The 27,710-nt window shown below is 61.6% G+C and overlaps 3 protein-coding genes across 5 annotated transcripts; all 3 read left to right on the top strand.

The window, feature by feature from the left end:
* Window positions 1–547: 547 nt before the first annotated feature.
* On the top strand, window positions 548–26,169 carry STARD3 (StAR related lipid transfer domain containing 3). Of its 3 annotated transcripts, XR_005107998.1 has the most exons (16): window positions 548–644; window positions 6,562–6,841; window positions 9,727–9,804; window positions 10,075–10,152; window positions 10,256–10,309; window positions 10,412–10,529; window positions 11,662–11,760; window positions 12,522–12,577; window positions 13,376–13,468; window positions 14,847–14,909; window positions 15,955–16,050; window positions 16,647–16,726; window positions 17,104–17,208; window positions 18,552–18,645; window positions 20,430–20,585; window positions 26,158–26,169. XR_005107998.1 is itself a non-coding variant. In XM_037411268.1 (15 exons), exons 2-15 carry the CDS (start codon window positions 6,626–6,628, stop codon window positions 20,532–20,534), a joined length of 1,335 nt encoding a protein of 444 aa, XP_037267165.1. In that variant the 5' UTR covers window positions 548–644; window positions 6,562–6,625; the 3' UTR covers window positions 20,535–21,457. The 3 variants fall into 3 exon arrangements, 2 of the variants coding, with proteins under 2 accessions (XP_037267165.1, XP_037267167.1); XM_037411268.1 differs by lacking the exon at window positions 26,158–26,169 and having other exon boundaries at window positions 20,430–21,457; XM_037411270.1 differs by lacking the exons at window positions 548–644; window positions 26,158–26,169 and adding an exon at window positions 3,630–3,853 and having other exon boundaries at window positions 20,430–21,457.
* On the top strand, window positions 22,355–23,831 carry LOC119158870 (titin-cap). Its single transcript, XM_037411272.1, has 2 exons — window positions 22,355–22,511; window positions 23,251–23,831. The coding sequence occupies exons 1-2, from the start codon at window positions 22,363–22,365 to the stop codon at window positions 23,504–23,506; spliced, it is 405 nt and encodes a 134-aa protein (XP_037267169.1). The 5' UTR covers window positions 22,355–22,362; the 3' UTR covers window positions 23,507–23,831.
* PNMT (phenylethanolamine N-methyltransferase) lies at window positions 25,057–27,710 on the top strand. Its single transcript, XM_037411271.1, has 3 exons — window positions 25,057–25,667; window positions 25,941–26,148; window positions 27,242–27,710. Exons 1-3 carry the CDS (start codon window positions 25,514–25,516, stop codon window positions 27,672–27,674), a joined length of 795 nt encoding a protein of 264 aa, XP_037267168.1. The 5' UTR covers window positions 25,057–25,513; the 3' UTR covers window positions 27,675–27,710.

The following is a 27,710-nucleotide window of genomic DNA, read 5'->3' as shown; positions in this document are numbered from 1 at the left end:
AGGGGGGACTGGGCACCTGGAGGGGCAGCGGGGGGCTGTGGGGCTGGGCTATGGGGTCAGGCCCAGGTGCCCCATGGACACCCTCGTCCCCCGTGGGGAATGGTCCCTCCCAGCCCCACGGACAGCCCCCCCTTCCCCAGCCCAACGGTCAGCTCCCCCCCAGGGGAGAATGGTCTCTCCCTCACCTCACTGACCTTCCCCCCCCCCCAGCGGAGAGTGGTCTCTCCCTCACCCCACTGACACAAACACCCCCCACCCCCCCCGGGAATGGTGTTTCCCTCACCCCACTGACCCCCCCTCCCCGAGGAGAATGGGCTCTCCCTCACCCCACTGACCCCCCCCACTGACCCCCCTCCCTGAGGGGAATGGGCTCTCCCTCACCCCACTGACCCTTCCCCCCTGCCGTGGGGAACGGTCGCCCCAAGCCCCACTTCCCCCCCCCCCCCCGCTGGGGGAATGGTTTCTCCCTCCTCCTGTTGGGCCCGACCACCCCCCGGCGCGACTCGCGATGGTCGGCGCCGGCGCAGCCTCTCTCTGGCGTTTCCCTTCCGGGGTCAGAGGTTGGCGGCGGCTGGGCGCGCGGGGCCGGAAGCGGCTCTCGCCGGGCTCTGCTTCCGGCGGGGACCGGCACCGAGCGGCGAGAGGTACTGCGGGCGGGCCCGGGGCCGGGCGGCGGGGCCCGGGGCCGAGGGGGGGACGCAGCCCCCGGCCCGGGGCGGGTGGGTCCGGGCTGTGCGCGGGCGGCGGCCCCCGGTCGCTCGGCCCCAGCGGGCTGCGGGGCCTCGGCGAGGACGGGGCCAGCGGGGCCTTGGTGCCGGGCCCAGGCCCGGGAGTGCGGTCGCCCGGGGGGCGGGTTCAGTCCTGGAGGGGCGCAGTTACCGGGTCCCCGGGTTCAGCCCTTGGGGGGGGGGTTGGGGTGCAGTTACCGGGACCCCGGGTTCAGCCCTGTGGGGAGTTGGGGCGCAGTTACCGGGTCCCCGGGTTCAGCCCTGTGGGGAGTTGGGGCGCAGTTACCGGGGCCCTGGGGCTCAGCCCTGTGGGGGTGTTGGGGCGCAGTTACCGGGGCCCTGGGGCTCAGCCCTGGGGGGGTGTTGGGGCGCAGTTACCGGGGCCCCGGGTTCAGCCCTGGAGTCTTGTTACCGGCTCCCCGGAGGCTTTGGGCTGGGTGTCCCCTGGTGCGGGCTCCCCCGCGGGCCCCCTCCCCGGGGCAGGTGGGGATCCCGGTTGTGCCCTCTGCCCCCGGGCTGACCAGCAGACACCGGCTCTCCCTGGGAGCCCTTCCCGGCAACCTTTGTGTGGCTGTGGTGCTTCCCTGGCCTCCCACTGGCACCGGGCCCTGCAGCTAGGACAGGAGCAGCAGCTGATCCCGGTCACATCCTGCAGAAGCCGTGAACCGCACGGGCACCTCCGTGCTTAAAGTCCCCCAGGCACCGGGGGTGTGAGTGGGGCCTTCGGGCCGTGACAGCAGCGCTGAGCCGAGGACCAGCATCGCTCCGGAGGCTGCGGCGGTGGCGGTACGGGCAGCTAAAAGCTTTGACCCCGTCTCACTGCAGCAATAAAATCATTCCTCCGCAGGCAGGGACCTGGGGGTGCATGTATGGATCTGACTCGGGAAACCTTGCGGCCCCTCTGGGAGAGGAGGAATCTGCTTCTGCCCAGGGATGGGTCTGTGGGGGGCTGTCAGGGGGTCTGTGGGGGGCAGTCAGGGGGTCGGAGGGGCTGTCAGGGGGCCAGCGCTGTGCTCCCCTCAGTCCTTTGGCAAATGCTGACCTCAGCAGCTCCATCCAGAATACCCTGAGGTGGTCCTGGTGCTCATAAATCTGTGTTTTTGTGGCCCTCGATGGCACGGGGGGCTGTGCCAGGCTGCTCTGGTTTTAGAGGTTCACACTAGTGGTTGGCTTGTGCTCTTACCACAGCCACATCCCCGCTGCTTTGGGGCTGGGGTCTCCACAAAGACCCTGAGCTTTGTCCCTGTCCCGTGAGGGGGCTGCCTAGTGTACTCAAGCCCAGAGCTGAGGCACAAGGAGGGACGATGCTCCATGGAGCTGTGGCAGTGCGAGGCTGGTGGCCATCGCTGCCCTCTGCCAGCCCTTGGAGACCCTTCTCTTGCTGTGGTAGAGGCGGTGTGAAGCCCCTCCCTGGCTGTAAACCTGGGCTGCCCCGAGCGTTTCACATCCTGCTCCACGTCACAAAACCTGGTGGTGACTGTGGGGGACCAGGCAAGATGTGGCTGGGGGTCAGTTGCAGCACAAGGACACCAGATGCTGCCGGGGGGGGGGTGGGGTGTCCCACAGTGGCTCCCGAGGGCAGGAATCCTCCCACATATTCAGGCAGGCTCTGCCTCTCACTGCCTCCTAGAGCTGGGGGAGCCAGCACCCACCAAGGGCACCCCAAGGGGGGGTAGGAGAGGGTCTGGACCCCAAATTTCAGCTGGTATCAATTGGGGGTTCAGGCAATTGAGTTGCCACTGCAGCCTTCCGAAAATTGACGTGATGGTGTGAAGCTCTAACGAGGAAGATGTGAGGGATGAGGGTCGGGGGGGGCTGCAGCTCCAAGGTGGGTGTAGAGAGGGGTCACCTGGGTGGGTACGTGGCTGCGTGGCGCTGCCAGGAGCCGTGGGCCAGCCACGGGTACACTGTGGCCTGCGAGGAGAGGCAGGACCTGGCCCTGGGGCTGGCTCAGCCCTTGGTGGGCAGCGGCTCAACCGAACCGGCACACGGGACCAGGGGGAAATGCGGGATGATGCCGTGGGTTTCCACGGCACTTCCAGAGCTGTTTGCAAGCTGCTCCCATGCCACATCATGTAGGAACAAGAGACGACTCGGAGAAGTGACAGCAGAGCGCTGCCTGCTCCCTGGCACACGGTGAGCGCACGGCTGAGCTGTGCCTGCCCTCGGCACGCTGGGTGCCGAGGGGCTGCCGTGCCAGAAGCCCACCTCCTCGTGCTCGCGGGGAGGGGCTGGGGCAGGGGGATTGTGAGTGAGAACAGCCAGTGGCTGGGGCCGGGATGCTGCGCTGGGGCTGGGGCAATGTGCTTTTCCAAGACTTTCTGTTTCCCCATTCCTGCCTGCAGTGCCGGGGAGGGGACAGGCTCCCCCCGGGGGTCTCTGCCCATACCTTGTGCCTGCTCGGACGCTGGGCTCAGGCAGCTGTGGTTTTTTGCAGGAGTGGCTGTTCATGGATAGATGGAAACCGCAGCCTTGATCCCCTTCATCACTTGGGCTTTACCGTGGCCGTTCCCTGCCAGCCCCCCTCCTCTGCTCGCTGTCACTCGTGCCACCAGCGCTGCCGGGGGCCAGCACATAACGTGCCCAGCAGAGGGGCCTTTCTGAGCGTGGGCACGAGCTCAGATTAGCGCTGGAAGGTGCTTTAGGGAAAGGTACAATTTGGCACAGGGACAGCTCGCTGCAGAGCTCTGCACCGTGCCCTTGCCGTGGGATCACGGCAGCGTCTGGGGGTGCTCAAAACCAGCCTCAGCCCTTTGGGGTCCCCACCACAAACGCGATGGCGCCTGTCCAGTGGTTTGCTGAAGTCCATGTTTCACTTGCTGGTTTTTTTGGAGTGAGGTTTAGTGTCTAATATCTACCTTTTTTATTTTAAAGGCATCTCTTCCCGCTAGGAAGCTTGGACGCGTGTTAGTGTCTGGTGAAACACCCGTGGTTGGTCTCTATCGCTCTCCAGGTGTTTTTCTCTCCTGGTGCAGCGCTTGGTGCAAAGGCTGTAACTCTCAGAAGAGGTGACATGAGAATTAGCTGTTGAAGTCGTCATGTGAGCTGAGAAGACACATTAATAGGAAGTTGGGGGCGCAGGAGGAAAGGAGAAGCGATGTCACAAGATGGAAAGGCTTCTTATTGTAAGACATGTCATTAACATGCAAAAACGTGTGTTGATGAGAAGCTTGTGATTTCAGTCTAAAAAGCTGAGAGTGGAAGGGGGTGACTGGAATTTTGGAGGGGCTGCTGTGGCCTTTTGCAGGGACGGGACATGATCAGCACAGGTCCTGGGTCCGTGTTGGTGCCCAGCATCCCCCTGGCGCTGGGTTTTGCCACGTGGACCTGTGTGGCTGCACTGGCTGGGCTCGGTGCTGTCTCAGGATTTCACTGGCTGCCTCTCCTCCGTGTTTGCTTCCCGCTGGGATTTGTGGGCTCGCTGCCAACGGTGGCATCACCTCTCATCCCTGCAGCCCCTCTCGCCTCCCGCTTTACCCTCAGAACTGGAGGTCTCCCCAGCAAAAAGAATTCAAATCAGGGTCTCGAGAGCCCCCCGGCACTTTTTTTTTTTTTTTTTTTTTTTTTTTTTAAATTGGTAAAGCTCTGAGGGATCCCTGGTGCAGGTGCCCCTTCAGACTGTGTTACTGTCACCCGGGGTGTCCCTCCGGGCAGCATGTGCCACTCATGCTTCCCCAGCCTGTTGTGTTGGCTGTTGGGAGCTGCGCTGCTCGAGAGCCCCCGAAAGCAGCTCGTGGCTCGGCAGCCGGTGCGGCGCAGGCTGCGGAGGATGACTGAATGCATAATACAACACCAGGGCGCTCAATAATTTATCTGTCACCCAGAAAAAGGCACATTTATACACGCTCACATCCAGCCCCTGCTCTTTTTGCTCTGAGCTTTCTCCCGCCTGAGGGAGCGGTCCCAGCTGGGGGGGCTTCATCTGGGCTTAAAATACTTCAGCCAAACCCACGGTGCTCTGAAGGTAAAGCCCTTGCCGCTGGTCCTTCCCCAGAAGTTGGTTGTTGCCGCTTGGTTTGGGATGGCTGCGCTTCTGAAGGGGTGGTAAACCTCGCCAGGAAGGGTGGGCTTGGAGTGACGGGTGGGTTTAGGCTGCCACGGTGCTGCTTCCCTTGCTCTGCTGCAGCCCTGGCACCGCAGCGTGGCCTCGGCGTCGGGGGAGGAGGGTGATTTTAAAGCGCTGTGAAAGTTGCGGGGGGCTGCCTAAGTGCAAAGTGGTGTTTGAGGGAAGGAGGCGGTGACACCCTGCCGTAGAGGGGGAGGCAGCCCCTGCAGAGGTGATGTATTATTTAGCGCTCACAGATGTCTTGAACTTTTTCTCAGTTTGAGATGGGCCCCTCGCTCGGAGCGGCGAAGGGCCGTGGTCGTTATGGCTGATCCAAAGTGACAAGTCTTCCAGCGCCTTCCGAAGTGCCTCTGAGAGAGACTAACAGGGACTTGACAGGAGTCCAGCTTTGTTCCCTTTCCAGCCCCAGTGCTCCCTGAGGGCTGGGATGCAGAAGCTGCTGGTGCAGGGACCCAAAATTACCCCAAATTGCCCAAAATCAGGCTGTGCTTGTCTCTTCCAGTTGCTTCAGTGGCTGGTGGGGTTTGGCAGCACCCCTGGCTTCACGTGCCCTGTGGATTGTCCCTTCCTGCAGGTCTGGACACAATCCCGGGGCTTTTTTCCTCGGATGTTGCGTGGCTGCAGCCTCCTGGTTGTTGCAAGTGTGATCTGTTGTAGACAAACCTCACTCAGATCCTGGAGGATGCAGAACTGCTGGGGCAGTAGCTAAGGCAGCATAGAATCTGGGGGTTTTTTTTTGGAGACAAAATGTCCTTGAGCAGGAGTTATTTTGTAGAGAAGGAGTTTGTAGCTGCGTCTTTGCCGTGGGTGACTCGGAGGTGGCGGAGCCGGGGACTGACAGATCCCTGGTGTGACCTGTTTTGACATCCTCGTTCCGTGTTTGTCTCCAGCGGGTGCTTAGTTGCCTGGTCCATTCACATAGCGGCCTCCTTGTGCCTTGCTGACGGAGAGGGAAAAATTTTAATACAATGGTTGGCACGGCTGCAGGAAAACAGCCTTCAGACTTCAACACCTCGCCCCGGGGTTGTGTGCCCGGCACTGCCAGCCACCGCAGCCGGGACAGAGCGCAGCGCTTTCCCCTGCCGCCTTCCTGTGGCTCTGCTTGGCCAAATCGGGCGTGAAACCCGGTGTCCCGCTCCTGAAGTGAGCGAGGCTCCTCTCTTGGCTGCGCACGATGGGATCTGTGGCTGATGGGATGACCGGCTCCCGAGGTTTCGCAGTTTGCCTCGTGTAAAACGTTGAGCCCCTGGGAGTTTTGCATCCATCCCTGCAGAGGAGGCTGCTGCAGCGCAGGGAAGGGCTCCGGGATCCCGGGAGCTGCTCCCTTTCAGCCTCTGTGGAAACACCCTCTGTGGTTTTGCCATCTGCTGCTCTGGCTGCGGGCTGTAGCCACCAGCTTGGCTCGCCGTGCTGCGAGCGTGTTCTGGGGGGCTGCCTCTGGGTCCCAGTGATGCTTACTGGGAGCTCCGTGGACCCCCTGCACCTCCAAGCTTTTCCCAGCCGATTCCTCCTTCCCTGCAGTGAGCAAGAGGGGGGGCAGGTCTCTGCCTGTGCTGGGGAACGTGGGGTTCCCCAGAGGGCAGCCCTGGGGTGAGCCCTGCCTGTCCTGGCTTCAGAGAGGGCGGCTCTTGGGCAGCCTGGGAGCCAGCGTTCGCCTTTTCCATCAGGAGCTGTGTAAAACAGACCCTATCTCGTTTGGTAGTAGGAACATGTGCCTTGAGAAGGGGTATCCAGAGGCCTGAGGGTCCCCTTTGTGTCTCCGCACAGGTGACACACGGACTTGGCAGATGTTGCCGCGACTGACGTAGGACCCAAGTCGCTTGGGCTGAGGATGAGCAAACCGACCGAGCTGCAGCACGACCTGGAACGAAGCCTCCCAGCCATAGCGTCCATCAGCACCTCGTTCTCCCAGAGCCAGGGCTTCTCCCCGTATTGCTACTTCTCTCCCGAGAAGAGGAAAGCCATCTCAGATGTGAGGAGGACCTTCTGCCTCTTTGTCACCTTCGACCTGCTCTTCATCTCTTTATTGTGGATAATCGAGTTGAATGTAAGTTGGGGGAAGCGAATTTGTGGAGCCTTTGCCCTTTGAAGTCATGCTTTTGAAATTCAGTTCCCTCCACGTTAATTGCTCTGTTTCAAAAGTCTTGGGCCAAGTCTTTGTTTGTTCTTCCCAGCGCTCTGCTGATTTGTGCTGGCAGAGAAACCGCCGCACAGCCAGTGTAAACGAAAGTCCGGCTCGTTTCCTGCAACCGGGCTCTGTTGTGGCTGCCCAGGGTCGTTAACGCCGTTGCATGTAGCGCTCTGTGTCGTAGCGTGACAAGGTCGGGGGTCTGTGGAATCGCCAGGTTGAGCAGTTGGCCCAATTTCTCTCCTGCTTCCCTGAAGTGAAGCCGCTCGCTGCGTTTGCCAAGCAGCTGCCAGCTTTGCTGCGGTGTCTTGTCCTGAGAGCGTCGGAGGAGCGGGGTAGGGTGTGCGGACCCTCCTCTCACCCACCCAGCTGGTGGGCAGAGACAAAAAGGGCTTTGAGCTTCGGTCCCAACATACGCTACTCATCCCGGCTTCTGAAAGCTGGAGATGCTGCTCCACCACACAGGGGAGTAGCGAAGGGGAGCGTGAGGGTTTCGGTCCTCTCCGAAGCAGCTGTCACACCTGTGCAGGCTGCTGTGTTTGCTCAGCATGCCAACTGTTGCAATGACCAGGGAAATCCACTTTATTTACCTCAATCCCATCAAGTTGAAAATACTCCCTGGGCTGTATATATGTATTTTTTTATTTTTTTTTAATTATTAATTTTTCCTGAACTGGTCCCGACTGGTTTCAGGTACGACATGTCCTCCCGTGGAACAAGCTGAGCAGAGAGGGGAGATGAACAGATAGACCCCAGCGCTTTTGCGTGCAGCCCTGCCGGTGTCTGGCCTTTATTTATCAGCACTGCATCCTGCATTCACTTAGCGGCTCTTATCTCTGCCCTGCTTATCTCCTGGGTGTCTGCACTTAACAGATTGTCCCAGCCAGCAGCTCCCTCACCCTGCCCACCTCAGCCGACTGCGCTGTGTCATGAAAAGACCCCTGTCCCACCAACCCCCAGCCCTGCTTAGGAAAAAGCATCTCTCAGCCAGCATTCCAGCCATGCCGATGGTGTCCTGCACCAGCACGCCAGGCTTGGACCCTGGCCTCCTGCTCTTGTCCCTGTTCTCTCTGCTCTCTGGAGGGGTGCCGTCTGCAAATCAAAAAATCCAGCCCCGGGGAGATAATCTGCCAGCGCGGTCACCAGGGTGATTCTGAACGTAGGTCTTGCAGGTAGCCATTAATGAGTGACTAACTGCTGATATTTGGGCCCTGAGCTGAAATGCTGCATATTTAAAGCTATTAGGACAGCTTATTTGCCTAGTTATGAAGAGCAACGATTTTATATCATGACTAATGCTTTTTTTATCAAACCGTTTCCTTTGCTGGGAGATAAAGCCCAGCAAATTGGCCCTCGTTAAATGTCTGTTGCCTGCAAACTGTAATTCTGCGAGCTTGCTGCTCTCGGAGGCAGAGATGCCTCAGACGGTCCTTCTTCCTCGTTCACAGCAGTTGTGTTTAAACTGAGAGAACACCTCTCGGAAATCATAATCCGGAGCCTTCCCTGTGTCTCGTTCCTCCTGCAGCATCTCATAGCAGAGCCGTGGCGTGGGGAAGCAGCTTTCAGCAAAGCTGGCTGGCACGAGCCCTGCAGCCGCAGATCAGATAAAGCAATAGTGCAGAACTGCTTTGCCCCCCCCCCCCCCAGAATATTAAGCACCAGCCCTGACCTAGAGGGACCGTTTCCCGATGGCTGCCTCTTCTGTCCTTGGACTGTCTGACAAGAGGGTGCCAGGCCACCAGGCTGCCAAGAACTGGCCTGAGATCCACCAACTTGTTTCTCACAGATCATCAAACAGCTGTCAGCCTCCACCAGCTTCCAGGCCAGCTGGGCGGCATTCAAACCAATAGCCTAAAGGTGAAACATTTGTTCCAGTTACCTGAGCCATCCGCTTCCTCATAAACAGCGATTCCAGGCTCCCGAGAACAGGATTTATGGTGTCAAAAGTACCAGGGCTCTCAGGCCCCGGATTGTCTCGGCGTGAGGCAAGAGAGCTCTTCTGTGAGCTTTTTCCACGCTCCCGTACGCTATTCCAGAAAGCGGTTTTGCCTCTTTCAGGTTTCCTTGCAGCCTGCCTGTGCCTGTCCCTTGTCCTCCTCTCCTCCCTCTTCCCCTTTGCCAGTACGTTTGAACCTGCTGGTTGACTCCCTCCGTCAGCTTTCCAGGAGGGCAGCTGGGCCCTGCTGTGAGAAGCCAGCTGGCCTGGAAGAAAGGAGCAGGGGACCCCTCGGTGCTTTGCACGAGGAGGATGCTCGCAGCTTAAATTCCACCAGGTTGCTGAGTGACCCCTGAGAGCCCTGGCGGGGGAGATGTTTTTGTTCAGCGCGGTACCGAAGGTGCTAGAAGAACACTTCCCTGCCGTTTTTCCTTCTTTCCACGGCTCCTGCCGTACAGCTGAAGTCTGTCACCTGAAGCCACGCTTGGAAGGAGTGGGAGATGGTGTCTGACCAAGGGCTTTAGGCTGTGAGACTTGTGATGCGGTGGCGCTGGATGTGCTGAGCCGAGGGAGCGGCTTTTCCCTGTTGGAAAGCTCCCACGGGGAAGTGTTTGAGGTACCCCTGTGCTGCTCCAGCTCTGGCTGTACCCGACTCGGGTGTGAATCCGAGGGGGAAACGGGCTGTTGTGTCCTCCCGGGCTCCTGCGCTGGCGGATGAGGCGGCGGCGTGCACGCAGCAGGCATTTGTATGCCTGATGCATAACCTGACCCGGCGGTAACCTCTGGTCACCGCTTGGCCGGGTTCCTTCTACCATTAGTTTCTTATCAGTGCACTCAATAGCTTTCTGCTTTCCTCTCTCCCCTTCAGACCAAGGATGGCATTCAGAAGAACTTGGAGAATGAAATCATCAAGTACAAATTTAAGGCTTCTTTCTTTGATATATTTGTGAGTATCCCAGCCTGCTGCAGGCGAGGAAGCAGCTTTGGAGCTAAGGGTGGCACGGTCAAAGGCTGGGCAGGGACGGTCTGCGTGCTGGGGAGGGAGCTGGGGTCTCCCCACAGCCTTGCCCCTCGCCTGGCTCGGCGAGATGGGGCAGGTCACAGCCTTGACCCCATCTGTCAGGCGATGAGGTCTGGGGTCTGGGCCTGTGTCCTCCCAGCACCCGGCAGAGGGACAAGGGCAGTGACTAGTGTCGATGGCTTTTTGTTTTTCAAGGTCTTGGCTTTCTTTCGTTTTTTTGTGTTGCTGCTGGCCTACGCAATCGTAAAGCTGCGCCACTGGTGGGTCATAGCGGTAAGGCGGCAATTTTGGCTTTCCTGGGGTTGTTTTTTTTTTTGAGTTTTCTCTCCCTGCCTGGAGTTTGCAGGGATTTGAGAGAGGTAAATTTATTTTTCAGGTCACTACGTTGGTATCCAGTGCCTTCCTGATTGTGAAGGTCATCCTCTCCGAGGTTGGTTTCCTTGGGCTCGCAGGGGATTGCTTTGTGATTACTTGACGCCGCTCTTCTCCCGTTGGTGTCAACTCCCTGTGGTTTCTCCTTTCTTCCACGCAGCTTCTGACCAAAGGGGCTTTCGGCTATTTACTTCCTATCGTCTCGTTTGTCATTGCTTGGCTAGAGACTTGGTTCCTGGATTTTAAAGTCCTAACTCAGGAAGCAGAAGAGGAACGATGTGAGTATTTTGCTCCGCTCTGGTAGGAGTTGGCAGATGAGACTACCAGGCCTGGGGTTTCTGCTGCTTTGGCAGCACCTTGACAGATATGACATTTATGGAGAAGTGATCTCCAGGCTGGCTGTGCTGGTAAGTGCCTGACTCAATTCTGTTATGGTATAGAAGTCCCTTCAGGGGAAGAAAATACCAGATTATAAAAAGCATCTTTTAATTGAGCGGAGAAAAAACGTGCCAGATTCCCCAATGTCTGGATCCTGAAGCCAGACGTGTTGGAAAGAGAGCTCACCTCCGCATCGGAGAAAATGTTTTGAAACAGTGAGACAAATGCCAGGCGGGCTGTTGGGACTCTCTGTCTCTGGATATCGGTCTTTGAAAGGTCTCCAGCCCGGATCCAGAGAGGATTGCTTCGGTCACGGCCACGTTACGGGGGCATGGCGTGAGTTATGGGGTGTGAAATTTTACAGCCTCTGGTCGCCGAGGTCAGACTAAATGGAGATGGAGTCTGACCTCATGCTTTACGAATTATCCCGCAGCGCCGGGCACCCGTAACTTCCAGGGGTCCCTCTAGGGAGTGGGTGCTCAGCCTGGACTGCCGTGGCTGCCTGTTCCTAAAGCAGCCAGAGGAGTTTGTGGCTCTCCCAGGCTCAGCTGATGAAAGAGGACTGGAAAATGGCACGTAAACGAAGGAGGATTTGTCAAGCGGGGCTCGATCAGAAATGCACTGACTGACTGGAAAACACCAGAGGATGTTTGGGTCTTGCGAGGAGGCTTTAAGATGAAAAATGGTCAAGTGTTTAATGCTTCTATTGGATTAGGCTCAGGTTCCAAATTGCTTCCAGGGGAAGCTCTTATTTAATTAGACGCTTAATCGCCTTTGGATTTGACAAGCAGAAGAGCCCATTGATCTCCATGCAGATAAAATGTCTCAAACAAAAGAGGAGGCAATAGGAGCTGAAAAGCTTGTGGGCTGGCTGGTGTCGGGGCGAAAAGACCAGCTGTATCTGGAAGAAAGTGGCTGGGAGGGTGCTTGAGTACCCTCAACCCCAGTTCTTCCCAGTTCAACCCCAGGACCCCTTGGTTTTCGAAGCATTGGATGCCGTGTGTGTGTAAAACCTGGTGCTTTGCTTCACAGGGTACCTGGCAGCCGAGGCTGCAGCCTCCCGTGGCCCCCTGCTCTACCCCCGAGCCCTTTCCGAGGGACAGTTCTACTCCCCACCGGAGTCCTTCGCAGGTAAGACGTGCTCTCCTGCTCTGGCACCTCACCGGTGGCCGGGCTGCCTCATTCCCCAGCTTGTTCCCTGGGTCTCTTCGCCTCCATAATCACCTCCCCACCCCCTCGAGCTCTGTCTCGTTATCCCGGCCCTTGGCAGTGGCGGGTGGCAGGGCCTCCAAGAACTGACACTGCAAAACAGGCTCCTCTCTCCTCGCACGGCGCCCGTGCCTGGGCAGAGGAGGCACGGCCATGCTGTCTCTGTGCCATCTGCGGAGCACCGGTGTGCTCAGCCCTGCACGCCTGGCTGCAGCTCGGTGGGAAACTGGAGCCTTTTGTGGTCCTGGGATTAAATGCTCTTAGCTGCGGTTGAAGGACTTGAAAAATCCTGCCCTCGGGATGAGGGCAGGGGGGCGAGTTGCCACAGGCAGGTGAAGGATAAAGAGCTGGCACCAGACCACTGCCCTGTGACACCACCTCGTGCTGGCTCCAGAGACCTCCCCTGCTCGGGAGCGAGGGGATGGCAGCCGGGGCAGGTGTCTCGGTGGAGCTGACACCGCGCTCAGCCTGCCGGAGAGCCGAGCCCGGCAGCCAGCTGCGGCACCGAGGCGTTTGGGGGGGCAGGACCCGGCTTGTGTCAGGGTTGTCCCCACTGACAGCCCTTGCCAGAGGGTAGGGTGCGGGGATCGGACCCTGGCTGTCCCCCGTGGGAAGGTGAGAGGGAGATTGTCCGAGTGGGGTCGTCGTTAGCTGTGTGTTAATTGTGGGCTTCCCCTGGCCAGGGTCGGACAACGAGTCGGATGAGGAAGGCGCAGGGAGGAAGGTGTTGACAGCTCAGGTAAACATCGGCTTCAGGCTGAGCCAGGGCTGCGGGAGCCTCTGGCAATCCTGCAGCCCCATCAGGGTGCTGTACCTGCAGAGCACCAGAGGCTGCTGTCCCTCATTTCCCAGCCTTCTGTTCTGGGGACATCGGGCTGAGGAGCCCTGCCTGCACCCAGGCTGCTCCCCGTCTGCCCCGGGACCAGTGGCAGCGTGGCTGCCGCAGGAGGGGGGGGTCCTTTGGGCCACCCGACACTAACCCGCTTCCCCAGAGCTGCGCACCCTTCCCTCCAGCATCCTGCAGGGATGTCATTCTGGCTCTGCCTCCTGCCTGGCCCCCTCTCCCCTTCCCTCTCTGGTCCCCGGTTATGCGGTCACATACTGAGAAGGGCATCGCCCCGACCATCCCTGCCGATCTGCAGCTCCGGGGCCGTCCTTCGCCTCCCCGAAGCCTGGCTGGGCGCAGGCTGCTTGGTGCTCCTGTCCAAGTGCTTCTGCTGCCGTTCAGCCCCAGTTCTGGCACCTCCGCTGAAGGAAGCTCCACATCTCGTAGCCCTTTGCCTGCTGGAAACCCTTACGTTAAGGCGGGAGGCTCACTGGTAGACGCAGCTGGTGTGTGGATACAAGCCAGGGCGGGGAGCGTGACTCTCGGCTCCAAAATGAAGCCTCTGTGACCCAAATTAAGAGATTTCTGCCGTGTGGTGATGGGAGATATCCCCTTTCCCTCTGCCAGCCCTGGGAGGGGGGTCGGAAGCCTTGCACGCGCGCTTCAGGCTCTCTGCAAACCCAGCTAATGAAATTCTCTCTTCTCTCCTAGGAGAAAGAGTATGTCCGACAAGGCAAAGACGCGATGGAGGTTGTGGACCAAATCCTCGCCCAGGAAGAGAACTGGAAGTTCGAGAAAAACAATGCAAGTGTCGTCCCCCCCCCGCCCCACCTGCCGGGCAGCGCTGCTGGCAGAGGGCACGGATGGCTTAGCAAAAACGGGAGGACAAATGAGGCTTTTGAAACCTCCTTGCGACATGAAAAATTAACAAGCGTTACAATTACCTGATTGAATTAGGAATCTATTCCAGTTCAGTTAAATGTAAAATCCCCTCTTATTTAATTAGACGTTTAATTGCCTTCCTGTTTGACAGGAGAGAGCCCATCACTCCTCCCCTCTAGACAGCAGGCGGGCAGGGGCGGACAGCTCACCTTTGGGTGGGTGTTGTGATGCGGAGCCGTGGTGCCGGCGTGGGGAGGGCCCCGTTGGCGCAGCCCCTGCCCTTGCTCCACAGCAAGATGCCTTTGGGCGTGCTGGGGAGACCAAGCCGTGCTGGGCTTGGGGCTTTTGGGCCAGCTTTGGCCCACGTGGCAGCAGGAGAGTGGGATGCAGACTGCTCTTCCTACCCCTAAAGCTGTTTGTGTGTCGTCGTCCCCCACCCCTTCCCCGGGACAGGGACCTTGCGAGTGCTGGGAACGTAAATCGGGGACAAGTCACTGCCTCGCATCTTCTCACGTGGCTTCGTCGAAGCATCCGCAAGTCGCAGCTCTTGTGTCGGGCAGCGCACAAAGCAAAGCGGGCCCTGCCCTGCCTGTGTCCTCGCCAGGCTGGTTCATCCCCTGGGCTACAGCAGAGTTTTCCGGGGTCCCTAGAGCTCTTTTCTCTCCGAAGGCTGGGAAGAAAGGGTCACTGCCTCTGCCCCCTACAACCAACCTTGCTTTCTGCTTGTGGGCTCGCGGCACGATTCGGGTGAGCGTCCTGCAAACTGCAGTCTCATCTGGTGTTTAAAATTCCCTTGTCAAGTGATCCATTGTCTGATGCCAAACTAGCTGGGCAGATTGTTTTCTTTATCCAAAGGGGGATGGATTTAAATAGACTAATCAGAGTTTAACACAGGGCTAATGATGAAAGGTTATCATCTGTCCATCCCCTAACCCCTCCAGGGAGTCTCTTCTCAGATGTAGGTAACAACAGCGGCGTTGGCAGACTCACCCCTTTCTCTTACCCTGGTGTCGGTAGCTCGCTACAAAGAGAATTTGACCTTGACGTGGAGTTTGCAGGCTGGCATGGGGTAGATTCTTTTTCTGTCTCGTCGCTGCTGCCTCTCTGGATATTGTTTTGTTTATGGAAATATGGGCATGTGCATCCGAAACGTGCCCAGCGTGGCTCCCGTACTGGGGTTACTGCCTGGGGGGGGATGGGGACAGGGGGCATTTAAGGGCTTGTGTTTGCAGACTAGCAGGCTTTACCCCAGATAAAGCGATTTATTTGCTAACAGAAACGTAACTTATGTCTTGCACAGGACTTTGGTGACGTTGTTTACACTTTTGAAATACCTTTCCATGGCAAGACCTTTATCTTAAAGGTAAGAACCTTCCTGGGCCGCTTCTTTAGTCTGCGTGGTACCAGGTGAAGAGCGACAGCTCTGCTCGGAGCCACGGCTCAGCTCTCGCGCTCGTTGCTGGCCCTGGCAGGACAGGTCAGGCTGCAGAGCACACTCTTTTTGCTTGAGACAGATGAACGGCACCGCACACTCTAGGGAATCTCTCCAGGAAAGCCCCTTGGCTGGCGGACAAACTCCCCAGCAAATACGCTGGGCCCCAGTCTCTGCTGGTAGAAATGGGAGCAGGTGACTGCAAGACTCGCTTCCAACCCCAGCATCTAGGACTAATCTGACCAAGGAGGCTAATTGGAACTAATTGCCAGCAAGACCAGGGCTGAGCGTGCGTCTGCTGCTGCCTGGCATTGAGAAGAGCTGCTCGGAAGTGCCTTGCTCTGTGCCCTCTCGCTGGAGTGGCTTGGCTGTAAACCACGCTTTAATGAAGCATTGGTGCTGCGGTGGCTTTTCTTTGTTCCAGTGCATATGTTGCCTCGCTGGCAGGAGCTGCCAACGGAGCAGCTCTGTATTTGCAAGAAAAAGCTGGATGGTCTCACTTTACTGCATTAACCATTTGCCTCCAAAGATCCCTTGTCCCACGGGGAGGTGGAGAAATGAACGTTGTCTGTGCTGGAGCTCAGAATAGCTTTTCAGCAACTTCCCGGAGCAGTCGTGCACACAGCAGAAGTGCTGATAGATGTGGGGCGAGGGCGGGAGAGGAGCCAGCCTGAGTCAGCCCCGAGGTCCGTCTGTCTCGCCGTGGGACAGACGGACGGACACTTGTCCTTGCACGGACCTCGGCAGGCGACTGCCGAAACCCGGGGTCTGCTCTGTCCCCTCTGACTCCCCCGGGGAAGGAGAGCGCTGTGGCAGAGGGGCGACAGCCTTGGCTTTGCCTGCGCCGGACCAGCCTCACCACTCCCCTCCTGTATTATCTCCCTTGTTCTTTGTGATCTGCCCCGTGTTCCTTAAAAATAATCTTCCCAAGGCGGAGCGAGGGACTGGGCTAACTGCTCTGGCTCTCTGTCCTCAGGCTTTCCTGCAGTGCTCTGCTGAAACGGTTTACCAGGAGGTTATTCTCCAGCCTGAGAAGATGATCCTGTGGAACAGAACAGTGGCAGCTTGCCAGGTGAGCGTGCCGGACAAAGATGGCTTAATCACAGGAGCTCCTTGGAGCGGAGAGTTGGAGCTTCCCAGTCCAACACAGCCTGTCGGCGGTGCCCAGGCCCTACTGGAGCTTCGCTGGATCGGAGTCGCTGAGGCGTTAAATCTCCGCCGCTCATCCGTACGATCCGAATGCTCTGCGGTAGCCAGCTGCATGCGTGTGCCCATCCAAAAGCCCATGAGGTGGGCAGGGAGATGGGCCAGCGGCGGAGCCAAGCCTGCTTGTGCTGGGTAGGGTTTGGGCGTTTTGCGCTCTTGGTGTGGCAGGGAGCCGGAGGCAACGCCTGTGCCCCCCAACCCCAGCCCCAAAAACCAGGGGGACGGGTCCCAGAGCAGGAGACAAACCTGGGCACGCGCTGCCCGAGAGCTCGCCCCCCTCGGCCTCACCGTGGCTGCTGAGGATGCTCTGGTTGCTTTGCAGCCCGGTGCTGTTTCAGGGGAGGGGTCCGTATCACCCAGCTGGTGGCACGTGCAGACCTGCAGGCACAGTCTGAGGAAATCGCTCTCTGCGGGGTTTTTTTGGATTTTATTTCCTGGTTTTTTTGCCCCCCTCTCCCCTAGATTTTGCAGCGGGTTGAAGACAACACGATCGTCTCGTACGACGTGGCAGCTGGGGCTGCAGGCGGTGTTGTTTCCCCAAGGTCAGTTTATTCCACTGTTTTAATCCCGAGCCCCTAAAACACCCTCCTGAAACGCGGAGAGAAGCATCGGACGGTGGTGAGAGCGCTCTGCCCCAGCTCAGCCGCCCGGCGCTGGCGGGGAGCCCCGGTGTCAGCGAGGCAGGACTGGCTCCCCGAGGCGAGGAGCCCCTCAAGTTTCCTCCAGGCCTTTCTGGCAGGAGGCTGGAAGCTGCAAATCTGCCTCAGTGGGTCTCCCTGATCGCAGTGCTGCGCTGTGCTTTGTCCGGCTGCTGATGTACCCCTGCCCCGGCCTCTCCCGGCGATGCCGGCGAGCGGGAGCTGCTCCTGCAAAGCCCCTGTGCCCCTTTCGAAGCACTCAGCGCCCTTTCTTTGCTTAGGGATTTCGTGAACGTGCGCCGGATCGAGAGAAGAAGAGACAGGTACATTTCCTCAGGGATGTCAACCACGCACAGCCTGAAGCCTCCGCTCTCCAAGTATGTCAGGTAAGAGGCAGCTTCTGTTATTTTTTATTTTTTTTTTTTTAAGCCGGTATCTGACACACGCCCTTTGCTTAAGCTTAGGGCAAAGAGCCACTTTAAATGCAAACCCTGCTGTCTTGCTGGCAGCGTTTGCAGGAAGCTAATCTATTTGTGGAACTCAACCTTGCTTCCCTTGTTCTTCTTCCTTTGTTAAAGAAACTCTCTGTGCTTTTCGGTGTTGCTCGGGCGTTTCCCAGCTCTCTGCTCAGGGGAGTGGAGGTACCGACCAGTACCAGCACAAATCCCAACCCCGTCCGCATCCTGTTTGTGTAACGGTTAATTCCCAAACAGGGCCAGCTGCCATTTCTGAGGGGCAGTAAACAGCTGACCGGGGCTCGCTTTGAGCCTCTCGGATGCCTTTTCAGCCGGTCACTTACTGACTTTAAAGGCTGCAGACATTAAGAAACGGTCCCGTGGGTGAAACAAGCTGCGTCAGGATGGACTGGCTCCCAAAGTGTCAGCAGGTCTTTGGCCTCTCCCATTCCGAAGGGACAGCTTCGCCCGGCTGGTGATGGATCTCAGCAGGGTTAGTCTCCTCAAACAAGGACTCCTTGTTACTGTCTGCTCCGGTGCCCGGGGCCCAGCTGTGCCACTTCGCGCACTGACTTTGTTTTTCCTAATAATCTGGTTAAAGTAATTGACATTTTAACTGGGAGCCGTTAGAGCCGCCTGAGTCTATTTAAGAGCCGGGGACTTCAGGGCCTAGAAAAATCTTTTTGCAAACGTACGCAGCAAAAATAGCGTGTTCCTGAAACGGGGAAAGGAAATCTGTATTTGGGCTGTGTGTGTGAGCACAGCTCGTGCCTCTGAGACGGATCAGATGGTGCGAGGCAGGATCTGGGGGCTGTAGTGACGAGGCTCCCTGCGCTGAGCCTGGCCTGACCGCGCAGGCTTTCCCTAGCCGCTCGGCTTTCCTGGGACCTCTTCTTTGCCCCCCTTTTCCACAGGGTTGTGCCACAGAAACCTCCCCGCGGTGCAGAGCCGCTGGCGGCTGGGCTGGCACAGTCCAGAGGCTGCTTCTCAGCCGGCAGCCCCGCGGCAGCCCTGGCACCACCTCTGCCAAGGCACCTGTGGGAAACCTGCCTTGCCACGCTTGCTCGTGTGCCCGCAGCCAAAGCAGATACCTTCCCGGGCACTCCGCGCATCTGCTCGTACCCCGCTGGGCTCTAGTCCTGGCTGCCAGGCGGAGGAGATGGCTGCTGCTGCAGGAGCTAGCGCAGGATCGGTGCGGTGCACCCCAGGGCGTCAGGAGAATTGGCTTTTCAGCCAGCCCCCAGCTCTGACCGCGTGCTCTCGCTTCCCCGCAGGGGTGAGAATGGACCGGGAGGATTCATCGTCCTGAAATGTCCCAGCAACCCCAGGGTCTGCACGTTCATCTGGATTCTCAACACAGACTTGAAGGTAAAGGCAGTTCTTTGCTGACGGGCGAGCGCTGTGGCCGCATCCTGTCCCCAGCAGGGCTCAGCAGCAGGCTCCGGCAGCCCCCGCGTCGCTCGGCTGCGTGCTGGGGACCCGCTCGGTGCCCACAGCGGCTGCATTATCAAAGGCTGCCCTAAAGGGACCAGACTTTTGCAGGTGGAGGTTAAACGCTGCCTGAAACCCCCTCTCTGTCCCGGTGTGGGGCAGGGAAGCGCTCCCTTACCTGATCTCTGATCTCGCATAGGGGTTTCACAGCTCTGTGTGCAGGGCTGGGGGTGAGATTTTTATTTTAATCCTCTTTGGGGACCTCTCTGGGGCATGTGAAGTGTTGTCTGGCTGTTTGCTGCTCCCAGGAACCCGCTGAAGGGGTCGATTCACTCGCCCCACTCCCAGGCACCCTGGTACAAACGCAGCCCCCCACCCCGGGAGCGCGGGGGGCTGCATCCGTGCCCGGGAAAAGGCGCGTTGGCCTTACGAGATGACCCAGATCTTGGAGCTATTTGCGGAGCTGCGTGTCAGGTCCTTGCTGGTGGCCCAGACAAAAGGCAGCGCACGAAGGGAGCGGGGGCTCGGGCGGCTGGGGGGAGCGGAGCTGGCCCCTTTTCTGCCTCCGCTGAAGGCTGACGTGGTAACGGCGCTGCAGCAGCGAGCACAAAGGCCCCATTCATCAGCGCTCTGCTGCAAAGCTGCGCGGCCCCCTCCCCTCCCACGTCCCTCCCTCCCTCCCCACAAAGTCGAGCAGCTCCTGCCTGCCTTGGGAAAAGCTTTGGGAAGGATTTGGAGGAGCCCTCGCCCGGCTGGCGCAAGCAGGGGCAGAGCAGAGCGTGGCCTCGTGCCCCGGAGAGGTGTTTTCCTGCACGGATCTGGCTCCGCTGCCTCTTCCGCCCCGCCGTGATGGGCGAGTTTGGAGGGAAAACAAACCTGCTTGGTTGTGCAAGATGGGAGCTCCGAAAGGAAAGATGTTCCTTGTGCTTCCCGGGCCGGAGAGCACTCGCCCACTGCCTGCCTCCGCTCCTGGAAGAAATGCCGTAGCGGCCGAGCTATTAATAACCCGTCAACTGCTTCCACCATCTTCCTGAAGGGCTCCGCTGGTGCCCGGACCCCTCTTCTGGGCTGTCTTGTTATTTCCTTTGGCCCTGGAGAAGTATTTATAGCACACGGCTCATCCCTTCCTGCGGCCAAGGGTGAGGATTACACACGTCTGTGTGTTTGTGTCCGTGCTGGAGCTTCGCCCCAGAGCTCCTGTCAGGGAGGCGCCTGGACTGGCCCCTGGACCAGTACTCGGAGCCTCCTGTTCCCGGTGTCACAAGGGGAGAAAGTCCAGGAAAAAGTCCAGGAAAAAGGCTGTGCCTGCCTGCCTGGCTGAAACACCCCAGGACATGGCCGGGGGGGGTGTCCTCCTGTGCCTACCTGCCCCCCCAGGGGAGTGGGCCAGCCATCCCTGCCTGCACTCAGGACCCCTGTGAGCCCCCGGCGCTGCTTCCAGCCCTGCTCAGCTCCCTTCCCCCGCGGAGGCAGCTCAGGATTCTGGTTTTTTCTGCATAACGGAGCCCGGGCCGAGGCGGTTGGGGTTGAGTCGTGCAGGGCTTTTTTAGAGAAATCAAAATGCGTTTCGGTTCCTCCCCCGGAGCGAGCTCCTTGGAAGCGGCAGCTCCCCACTGCGGTGCTTGTGCATCCCTCAGCACCGCCGGGTCAGGATGGGGACCAGCCCTGGGCCTCTGTGCTGCCCTGACTCACGCTCCCTCTTTGTCCCTTTGTCCCCACAGGGTCACCTGCCCCGGTACCTGATCCACCAGAGCCTGGCTGCCACCATGTTCGAGTTCGCCTTCCACCTCCGGCAGCGGGTGGGCGAGCTCTGCGGCAAGCCGTGAGCAGCGGGGACCTGCCCTCGACGGACATTCCTCTGCGGCCAGGGGTGGGGGGTGACACAGCCAGGAGAGGACCCTGTGACCCCCCCTACCCCACCCCCCAGGGATGGGGCCGTGTACTCACAGTGCTGACATGAGGCCGGGGGGGTGCTCAGCTCCTCCTGCCCCCGTTCCCCCTAACCGGGGCCCTGAAACCACTGATCGTTGCGTGCCAAACCTCTGCCCTGCCCTCCTCTGGGTCTGACACACACACCCCCCCCCACATCCCCTCCCGCCCGGGTTTTGGTGACCCCCAGACTCCTGCGCTTGTGCCTCAGTTCCGTGAGGAAGAGGAGCAGAGGAGGAAGCCACGTTAGGGTGAGAACGGGGGGTCCGTGCCCCGTGCCAGGCTCTGCCCCTCTGCATGTGGGGGCAGAGGTGCAGCTCGTGCCACCTCCCCTCCCCCCCCCCTTGCCCAGCTCTCTGGGGGGGGCTGTGCAGGGGACCCCTCCTCGCTGTTCCTGGGGCTGCCCGGGCCCCTCCTCGGGGCTCGGCTGAGCTCATCCCCCCCCGCACCCCCTACCCCCCCATCCTACCCGCAGCTCCTGGCGGAGGCAGAGTGTGATTTGCCTTAAGCAGAGACTTTGATCCTTTTTGGGGGGTGCGGGAGGGGGCGGATGCGGGGGCGACTGCGGTTGCTTTCTACCTGCGAGTGCCGGTGCCGTGTTCTGGGCTATAAATGGCAACAGCGCGAAGCCGCCCGCACGCGGGGGCACACGCTGGCAGCACTGCGGCGAGGGGGGGGGGGGGGGGCACCCAGCCTGGGCCCCAGGGGGCTCTCTGCCCCCCCCCCCCCAACCCCCCTGTCCTGGGGGTCTGCGCCCCCTCCCCCCAGGGGGTGACACCTCGGGCCGGCGCTTGGCGGAATTAAAGCCTCGCACTGTGCAGCTCCTTGTTTTCCACGTGCCCTTTGTAACCCGAGCAAATAAAAGCGAGGAGGAACGCTGGCAGCGGGGTGGGGGCCAGCCTCAAGCCCCCCCACCCCCACCCCGGGCTCAAAGGACTCATCCTCCAGCCTCCTTCAGCCATGGGTGTCACTGTCCCCCATCCCGTGGTGGCACCGGGCAGCTCCTGGGCATCCTAAGGTTTCCCTGGATGTCCCCCGGCCCCGGAGCGGGACCACCATGGCTGGAAGGGGCTGGAGACTGGTGTGTCCCGTCCCCCCCCCCCCATGGCAGCAGCGGTGGCCACGTGTGCCCCGGCTGTTGGCACCCGGCGAGCGCCCGTCTGTTCGCAGCCCCCATCTGTTGGCCCTACAAATAGCCCAGCCGGTGGGGGGGGGGGGGGGGGGGGGGCTTGCCACCAGCACCCCCCTACCCGCTTGCCTGGCACAGCCAGTCCCTGCGCCCTGGTGGGGGGACGCACCGGGACGGGACCCCAGTGGCGTGGCCACCACAGTGGGCACCAGCAAAGCCGTTAGTGCCGCCGGGGTCCATCGCGTTGGCTGGTCGCGGGGGCCGGTGCCAGCGGCGTGGCGGGCACGGAAAGGCCAGACGTGCCCTGGGCCGGGGCCAGGGGGTCCCGCCTGTGCCATCACGTTGCCGACAAGGGTCTGCCCCCCGTTTGGGGCCGGGGGTGCCACCGTGGGGTTGGCGAGCGGCTGGCGGGCACATGGGGCTGAGCGTGGCCAGACGCACACGAGGTGACACACGTGTCCCCAGTGCCACCCCCCTACTGGCTCCCAGGGGGCCCTTGGCACCCTCCCGTCCCCACGGTGCCAGCGACACATCCCAAAATAGCCTCGGCGGGGCCGTTATAAGCGGGGCGGGCGGGCAGGGGGGGCCGCGGCAGCATGTTGGGGCCGAGCACGGTGGTCCGCAGCGGGGGGCTGCTCTCGGGCGCCCGCCTGGGCTGCCATGTGCAGGAGGAGGACGTGGGGCGTCGTGAGACGTTCAGCGCCGAGTGGCTGGACCTGGAGCTCAGCACCAGGCCTGAGGAGGGGTGAGGGGCACCGCTGCCACCCATGGGGGGGGGGGGGTGGTGTCTTTGGGGTGCTGGTGCTATAGGAGGTGCTGGGTGCTTGAGGGTCCCCAAGGGCTGTGGGGTTTCCATAAGGTCTTGGGGCTCTGGGGGGCTCCAAGGGTTCTGATGGGGTTGTGGGGTTCTCAGGGGTCCCCCAAGGGTCCCTGTGGGGTCGTGGGGCTTCCAGGGAGGTGGAGGGTCTCTAAGTGGGACTGGGAAGGTCTCGGGTGTTCCTGTGGGGAGATGGGGGGGTCTTCACAGAGCTGGGAAGGCTGGGCATCCACATGGGGCTGTGAGGCGTGTGGGGGTCTCCAGGGGTCCCCACGGGGTGGGGTGGGACATGGAGGTTTCCAGGGGTCCCCACGGGGTGGGGTGGTCCCCGTGGGACTGTGCAGCTCCTGGAGGGTCTCCAAGGGTCCCCATGGGCTTGGTGAGGCTGTGGGGAGTCTCCAGAGTTGCCAGCGGGGACCTGGGGACCCCTGAGGGGTGGGTGGTCCCGGCAGAGTGGGGTGGCTGGGCCATGGGGGGTCTCCAGGGGTCCCTGCAGGGGGAGGTGAGACGTGCGGGTCTCCAGGGGTCCCTGCAGAGTGGGGTGGGACGTGGGGGTCTCCAGGGGTCCCTGCAGGGTGGGGTGGCCCCAGTGGGGCAGAGCAGGACGTGGGGGTCCCTGTGGGGCGCTGGGCCCCCACTCCCACCCCCATGAGCACCCCACGCCCAGGTGGTGCCGGCGAGAGGTGGACGAGCAGCGCCGGGAGACGCTGGAGCATCGCGGGGAGGTTCGGGTGCTGGAGCAGCGCTCGCCCTGGGGGCTGCTGCAGTTCGGGTGCCTGGGGCAGCCCCTGACCCAGCACCTCCTGCCCTACGCCCGCACCCTGCCCCTGCCCCTCTTCGCCCCCTCGGACCTCCGCGGTGCCAAGGCGGGGGTCCCCCGCACCCTCTCCCGCTCCCTCTCGCACGAGGCCCAGCGGGGCTGAGCGTGACGAGGGACCTGGGGGGGGGGAAGGGGGCAGGAGGGTGCTGGGGGGCGGCAGGGGGGCCCAGATACCTGGGTCCCCTTGGCCGCCCCGAAGAGGCAGCGCAGAGTGGTGGGGGCAGGTGGGGGTGGGCTCCCTCGCACGGGGGACCCCACCCCACAGTGGGTGTCGTGAAAGCTGGTGGGGATGGGGCGGCCACGGCTCGGGGGGCTCCCGGCAGCCGCGGGCGTGACTCAGTTTCCCTGGCAAAGAGAAGGGGATGAGAAGATGGGGAGCGCTGAAACCCACCCGGGGCCAATCGGGGCCCTGGGGGGGGGGGGGGGGGGGGGGCTGTGGAGTCGGGGGGGGGGCTGTGGCGGGGCGCTCCGTGGGGGTGTAAAAATGATGGTCTTTGTACGGCAATAAAACGCCCAGCCTCCCCGGTGGCGTCATTTCGGGGAGCGTGGGGAGGGGTACGAGTTCCCCCCATGGGATGGTGTGGGGAAGGTGCAAGGTTTAGGGGGAGTGGGACCTTGCTGGGCAATGGGGGAAACTGAGGCACAGCACCCTGCCGGCAGCTGGTGGGGCCCAGGGTGGCAGGTTTTGGGGGGGGGGGGCCTTGGGGGAGGGGGGTAGCCTTCTCCTTATGTAACTGCCCCCTCCCCTCCATCGCCAGCCCGGCCGGTGCCAGGGTCCGGGATGGCCCCAGCGCCAGTGCCCAGATTAGCTGTTCCCACCCGGCCGGATCCCGCTGTCCCTGGGCCACCGCCAGTCCCTGTCCCCTCCCGGTGTCCCCATCCCATCCCCTTCCCCATGAGCCGCCTTTGCCCACCTGCAGCTCCTGCACACAGGACTTGAGAACCAGTTTAAACACCTTCCCCCCCCCCACTGCTCCCAGCCCTCTCACCAGCCCCATAAGTGGGTTTTATCCTGCCCTTTATCCCAGGGTGCTGGGCGCACTGGGAGCACTGGGAGCTGGCAGGGTTGGTGGTGCTGGCTCCTGCCAGGGGCTGGGCTGAGGGCCAGCACGCTCAGCTCACTGGTGGTGGAGGCAACAGGGAGGGCTCAGATGGATCCCAGCCCTATCCCAATCCCCAGCCCCATCCTCTCCCCATCCCAATCCACATCCCCATCCCATTCCCATTCTCACCCCCATCCCCATCCCAGTAATCCCAATCCCCATCCCTGTCCCCACGCCATTCCCATCCCCGTCCCAATCCCCAGCCCCATCCTCTCCCCATTCCAGTCCCCATCCCTGCCCCCATCCCAGTAATCCCAATCCCACTAATCCCAGTCCCCATCCTCATCCCCATCCCATTCCCATCCCAATCCCCATCCCATCCCCATCCCAATCGCAGTAATCCCAGTCCCCATCCCCTGCCCCCATGCCATTCCCATCCCCTGCCCCCATCCCATCCCCATCCCAATCCCACTAATCCCAGTCCCCATCCCCAACCCCATCCCCATCCCCGTCCCTGTCCCCATGCCATTCCCATACCCATCCTCTCCCCACTCCAATCCCCACCCCCCTTCCCATCCTCATCCCAGTCCCAGTAATCCCCATCCCTGTCCTCATCCCATCCCCATCCCAATAATCCCAGTCCCCATCCCCACCCCACGGGACACTGCTGGGCATCCCTGGCGCTGGGGCAGCACATGGGGAGTCACGGCGAGGGCAGCCACATCCCGGGGGGGGTGGGCAACGCTTCTGGACACAGGGATTAGAGCCAGGATTGCTGGATCCTGGCCCCCCCCCATCTCCCCGCATCCAGGGAGGGCAGCGGAGCGTTATCGCTCAGCGCAGGGCCGCATCCGGCAGCACTGGCGCCCAGCCGCGGCCCCCAGCCCTGGGGCGCTGGCGCTAACCTGGTTAGCCGCGACGGATGGATGGATGGATGGATGGATGGGGATGGATGAAGGATGGAGGGATGGAGGGATGGATGGATCACTCACCGCGGCCCCCCCGCCCGGCTGGGGATATAAGGCGGGTTTGGGGGCGGGCGGGCGCCATCAGAGCAGCCCCCCGCCATGAGCAGCCTGGCCGCCCTCCGGGAGGGCTACGAGCGCTTCGACCCCCGCGCCTACCTGGAGAACAACTACCTGCCCCCCCGCGCCGACTTCTCCTCCGAGGAGTTCGTGGTGCCCTGGAAGCTGCGATGCCTGGCCGAGACCTTCGCCAGCGGTGAGGGGGGCAGTGGGGAAGACCCTTCCTCACCTTGCAGGGGGCTGGGGAAACTGAGGCACGGGGTGGGGAAACTGAGGCATGGGGTGGGAGAGCACCCTGGTAGCCACCCTGCCCACTCCCCACCATGGCTTGACCTCGGGGTCCATCTCCCTTCTCCCCAGCCCAGGGTGGGACCCCCGCCTCGGGTGGGACACCCCCAGGTTGTCCTTGTCCCCCCAGCAGCACCCAACCGGGTGTGGGACCCCCCCCCATGTCCTTCCCCCCCCCCAGGTGAGATCCGTGGGCGCACGCTGATCGACGTGGGCTCGGGTCCCACCATCTACCAGCTGCTCAGCGCCTGCGACCACTTTGAGGAGATCGTGGCCACCGACTACCTGGCGGTGAACCGGGAGGAGCTGGGGCGCTGGGTGCGGGGGGACCCCAGCGCCTTCGACTGGAGCCCCTTCATCCAGCACGTCTGCAGGATCGAGGGACGCGGGTAGGACAGACACGGGGGGGATCCAGGCGCTGGGCGGTGCTGGGCTGCCGGGATCCCTGCGGGATCGTGGCTGCCTGGCCCATGGGATCGCAGCCCTACAGCCCTCTAGACGCTGGGGTGATGCCTGCAGCAGCATGTCCCCGGATCCCATGGGATCCCAGCCCCACAGCCCTGCAGATGCCTGGCTCATCCCTGCAGCAGCATGTCCCCGGATCCCATGGGATCCCAGCCCCACAGCCCTGCAGATGCCTGGCTCATCCCTGCAGCAGCATGTACCCGGATCCCATAGGATCCCAGCCCCATATCCCTGCAGATGCCTGGCTCATCCCTGCAGCAGCATGTCCCCAGATCCCATGGGATCCCAGCCCCACAGCCCTGCAGACACTGGGCAGATCCCGCAGAAGCACGTTCCCAAAGCCTCCCACACCCCCATGGATGCTGGGTTGATCCCAAGGGATCACAGCCCCCACGTTCCTGCGGATGCTGGGCTGATCCCTGCAGAAGCATGCCTCCTCATGCCTCACAGACATTGGTCTGATCCCTGCAGGATCCTGTCCCTATGTCCCTGCGAATTTCGGGTTGATCCCTGCAGGATCCCAGACCCACATACCCATGGAATCCTGTCCCCATGTCCCTGTGGGTGCTGGGTCAATCCCCGTGGAATCCTGTCCCCACGTCCCTGCAGGTGCCAGGCTGATCCCCAGGGGTTTCCATCCCTACATCCCTGTGGGTGCTGGGTTGATCCCTGTGGCAACCTGTCCCCGTGTCCCTGCGGGTGCCAGGCTGATCCCCAGGGGACCCCATCCCCATGTCCTTGTCCCTGCTGGGCTGATCCCTGCAGGATCCCATCCCCACGTCCCTATGGGTGTTGGGCTGACCCCAGGGGACCCCATCCCCACATCCCTATGGGTGCCAGACTGACCCCCTGGGGGACCCTATCCCCCAGGCTGACCCCAGGGGACCCCATCCCCACGTCCCTATGGGTGCCAGGCTGACCCCAGGGGACCCCATCCCCCAGGCTGACCCCCTAGGGGACCCCATCCCCCAGGCTGATCCCCAAGCCACCCCGCTGACCCCTGCCCCCCCCCCCCAGGGAGCCCTGGCAGGAGAAGCAGCGGCGGCTGCGGGGCCGGCTGCGGCGCATCGTGCCCATCGACGTGCACCGGCCGGAGCCGCTGGGCGCCCCGCTGCACCCGCCGGCCGACGCGCTGCTCTCCGCCTTCTGCTTGGAGGCCGTCAGCCCCGACGGCGCCGCCTTCACGCAGGCCCTGCGGCACGTGGGCTCGCTGCTGCGCCCGGGGGGCCACATCGTGCTGCTGGGGGCCCTGGGCGAGACCTTCTACCTGGCGGGGGCCGCTCGCCTGCCCGTGGTGCCGCTGGCCGAGGCCGACGTCCGCGCCGCGCTGGCCGCCGCCGGCTTCGCGCTCCGGGATTTCCGCTCCTACGCCATGCCCCCCGCGCTCCGCACCGGCGTCGACGACGTCGATGGCGTCTTCTTTGTCCACGCGCAGAAGCCGGAGGCCTGAGGGAGCCCCCTGCCGGGGGGGGGGGGCTGCCCCCCC

Source organism: Falco rusticolus, chromosome 18 (genome assembly GCF_015220075.1).
Source record: "Falco rusticolus isolate bFalRus1 chromosome 18, bFalRus1.pri, whole genome shotgun sequence".
NCBI lineage: Eukaryota > Metazoa > Chordata > Aves > Falconiformes > Falconidae > Falco > Falco rusticolus.
Note: the sequence above shows the minus strand (reverse complement) of the source record. Positions and strands in the feature narration are given on the sequence as shown.

Coding starts and splice junctions, on each gene's coding strand:
- LOC119158870 (XM_037411272.1), top strand. CDS start 22,363: ATGTTGGGGCCGAGCACGGTGGTCCGCAGCGGGGGGCTGCTCTCGGGC. Junction 22,512..23,250: donor AGCACCAGGCCTGAGGAGGG/GTGAGGGGCACC, acceptor CCCCACGCCCAG/GTGGTGCCGGCGAGAGGTGG.
- PNMT (XM_037411271.1), top strand. CDS start 25,514: ATGAGCAGCCTGGCCGCCCTCCGGGAGGGCTACGAGCGCTTCGACCCC. Junction 25,668..25,940: donor GGCCGAGACCTTCGCCAGCG/GTGAGGGGGGCA, acceptor CCCCCCCCCCAG/GTGAGATCCGTGGGCGCACG. Junction 26,149..27,241: donor TGCAGGATCGAGGGACGCGG/GTAGGACAGACA, acceptor CCCCCCCCCCAG/GGAGCCCTGGCAGGAGAAGC.
- STARD3 (XM_037411268.1), top strand. CDS start 6,626: ATGAGCAAACCGACCGAGCTGCAGCACGACCTGGAACGAAGCCTCCCA. Junction 10,153..10,255: donor GCCACTGGTGGGTCATAGCG/GTAAGGCGGCAA, acceptor TTTATTTTTCAG/GTCACTACGTTGGTATCCAG. Junction 13,469..14,846: donor GGAAGTTCGAGAAAAACAAT/GCAAGTGTCGTC, acceptor TGTCTTGCACAG/GACTTTGGTGACGTTGTTTA.